General features: G+C 31.5%; 1 protein-coding gene across 1 annotated transcript; it reads left to right on the top strand.

The window, feature by feature from the left end:
• Positions 1–356: 356 nt before the first annotated feature.
• Positions 357–1,395, top strand: LOC103307840 (piggyBac transposable element-derived protein 4-like). The gene is made up of 3 exons (XM_008180189.1): positions 357–460; positions 618–764; positions 924–1,395. The coding sequence occupies exons 1-3, from the start codon at positions 357–359 to the stop codon at positions 1,393–1,395; spliced, it is 723 nt and encodes a 240-aa protein (XP_008178411.1).
• The last annotated feature ends 1,641 nt before the right edge of the window (positions 1,396–3,036 follow it).

Raw genomic sequence — 3,036 nt, forward strand, 5'->3', positions numbered from 1 at the left:
CGCGCACAACACGATGATCACGAATGAGAATAGTGAGAACGTGCTTATTTACGTACCTACCTATAAAACACATAATCCCAATTTACTATTTATCAGTTATGATTACGTCGAAATCATTACGAGGTAAGAATATCTTCATAATTGTTTTTCTTATCTCTGGGTTTTACTATTTCATCATAATGCTGAAATAATATCATATATGTCAAATGAAACTATATGTAATATATTAATATATAAATAATATACTTTGGCGACACACACCACGGTAATACGCGACACACTAGTGTGTCGCGACACACCGGTTGAGAACCACGGGTTTAGACATACGTGAAACGTTATCTGACTCATTTACCGAAATGCAGTTATTCGGAACGGTTGTGTGTATTTATTTATCTGACTGGGTGACAATAGTGTCCACCACGCGACCATCTGAGCTTACTTCATCGTCGTTGTTTTTAAGGTAAAAATATATAGTAAATAATAATATAAAATCGATAGTTAGATAATATTGTGTTCACGTTTTTATTTATTTAGTTTAATATGTCAAATAATAAAAGATTGAGACTTGAGAGGACTTCAGATCAAAATATTATTTGAAATTGGTTCGAAAATATTAGTAGTGAAGAAGTATCTTTTGGAGAGAATAGTGATTCGGATGAGGATATTTTATTTAGAAGTGATCATGATACCAATTCTGAAGAAGACACAATTGATTCCGAAATTTATGAGGCACCTGAAAATGCCAATAATTTTTACATAGGAAAGTTTGGAATAACAAAGTGGTGAAAAATAAAACCTCCTGTAAATGTTCGTACACGTGCACAGAATATTATAACCCATCTTCCTGGTCCTAGAAGAGAAGCACGTGGAAATAAATCTCAAATTGAAATTTTAAATTTATTTATTGATGATAATATTACTAGAAATATAACGCACTGTACAAATATTTATATTGAAACAATACGTGACAAATTTCAGCGAAGTAGAGACGCAAGGTTTACAGACGTTACAGAAATTAGAGCTTTTATTGGACTATTATATCAAATAGGATCCTTTAGGTGCTCTCGTAAAAATATACATCAACTGTGGGATAATTCAAAAGGAAATGGAATGGAGTCATGTTACTTGACTATGAGTGAAAAAAGATTTCGTTTTCTTGTAAGATGTTTGCGGTTTGATGATGTGCGTGATCGAGTGGCTCGTAAACAATTTGATAAATTAGCTCCTATTAGAGATATTTTTACAATGATGGTTGACAATTTTCAAAAATATTACTGCGTAAGTGAATATGTAACTACAGATGAGCAGTTATTAGCTTTTCGGGGAAAATGTCCATTTAGGCAGTATATTCCCAGTAAACCGTCCAAATATGGAAAAAAATATGCGATATACTAATATGCGATTAGTTGAACCTATTGTTGGAACAAATAGAAACATTACGGGTGATAACTGGTTTACAAGTATACCCTTGATTATCAGTTTGAAAGAAAAGAAATTAACATATGTAGGTACAATTCATAAAAATAAACGAGAGATTCCAAAAGATTTTTCACCAAACAAACAACGAGTTGAAACGTCTACAGTATTTGGATTTCAAAAGGACTGTATATTGGTTTCATATTGTCCAAAAAAAAAAAGAAAACTATTTTGGCTATCTCATCTATGCACCATGAGATGAAATGGATGAAGAAACAGGTGACAAAAAGAAACCAGATATAATTACATTCTATAATAGGACTATAACTGGTGTTGATTCAGTCGATCAATATTGTCAAAATTACAATGTAGCGCGTAACACAAAACGTTGGCCGATGGTTGTATTTTATAACCTTTCGAACGTGGCTGCCATAAATGCACTATGTATTTATAAATCTAATAACATGGGAAATATAAAAATAAAAAGGATCAACTTTTTACAAAACTTGTCATGGGAATTTATAAAACCACAAATTAAATTGATATCTACAATAGAAACACTTCCAATTGAACTTCGAAGACGTGCTAAACTTTTGTTAGGAGAAAAGGAAACGACAGTTACAGAGATAGAAAAACCAGATGGATCCAGAGGTCGATGTTATGATTGTAGACGAGCGCGTGATAAACTACCAGGTGTTGTTGTAAGTGTAAGAAATGGATGTGCGGTGATCATTTAAAAGGCGTACGTAAAAACTGCGTATTATAAAAAAAATGTTTTTCACAAGTTTAAATATTAAAATATTAAAAAATATTATATAAAAATTCTATTCATACATTTTATAATAGTACTAAGTTAATAATGTAAATATTGATGTTAATAATAAAAAAAGAAAGTAAATAGATACTAGGTACCGTTGGCTGATTTTTTTATAAATAATTTTTTTCAAAATATGAAAAAAATGCAACGGTGGTATTTATACAGGTATTATTGTTTTGAATCAGTATCAATTTTTAGATCAAAAATATTTAAATTTTGAGTATTGATTTGGAAAGGAACAGAGATATGGAGTTTTCAGTTTTTTTTGCTCCTTCTCTAATACCTGACTCACGCACGCAAATGCACCTGCATAGTCTAACAACAGTCGCCGCAGCACCGCGCCACCGCCGCAACCGGTCACCGACACCGGGCCACTGCACTAATGCAGCATTGACTGCAGTTGTGTCAATGTCGCTTCACTTGTCAGTTTGTACGATTGACAATTTTAATATCTTTATAGACATTGGACGAACGTCTCAACGACTTTAACACGCTACGTGTAGACAAAAAATGTATCGTCTTCGTGTCCACACAGTACATAACGTCAAAACGCAATAACATATTGTACATTACTAAATTATTATATTATTTAAATAAAACTACCACAAAGCTATATTATTATAATGTTATTTTAATTTTATGACGGGCTGGGCCCAAATAAATTCTACGTACCTATTATTTTTTTTAAATATGAAAACAAATAAGTATAATAGGAATTTTAATAGAAAAATGTTATTATATAATGGTTATTATTGTTATAAATATTTATTACGGTAAATCTTAACGCCGTAAAAATCTAGATC

This window comes from Acyrthosiphon pisum, unplaced genomic scaffold (genome assembly GCF_005508785.2).
Source record: "Acyrthosiphon pisum isolate AL4f unplaced genomic scaffold, pea_aphid_22Mar2018_4r6ur Scaffold_20802;HRSCAF=22173, whole genome shotgun sequence".
Taxonomy (NCBI): Eukaryota; Metazoa; Arthropoda; class Insecta; order Hemiptera; family Aphididae; genus Acyrthosiphon; species Acyrthosiphon pisum.

What these genes read in the sequence shown, in the direction of transcription:
- LOC103307840 (XM_008180189.1), top strand. Translation starts at nt 357, where the DNA reads ATGCAGTTATTCGGAACGGTTGTGTGTATTTATTTATCTGACTGGGTG. An exon ending in TCATCGTCGTTGTTTTTAAG is followed by an intron (nt 461 to 617) that starts GTAAAAATATAT and finishes CGAAAATATTAG; the next exon opens with TAGTGAAGAAGTATCTTTTG. An exon ending in AATAATTTTTACATAGGAAA is followed by an intron (nt 765 to 923) that starts GTTTGGAATAAC and finishes TAATATTACTAG; the next exon opens with AAATATAACGCACTGTACAA.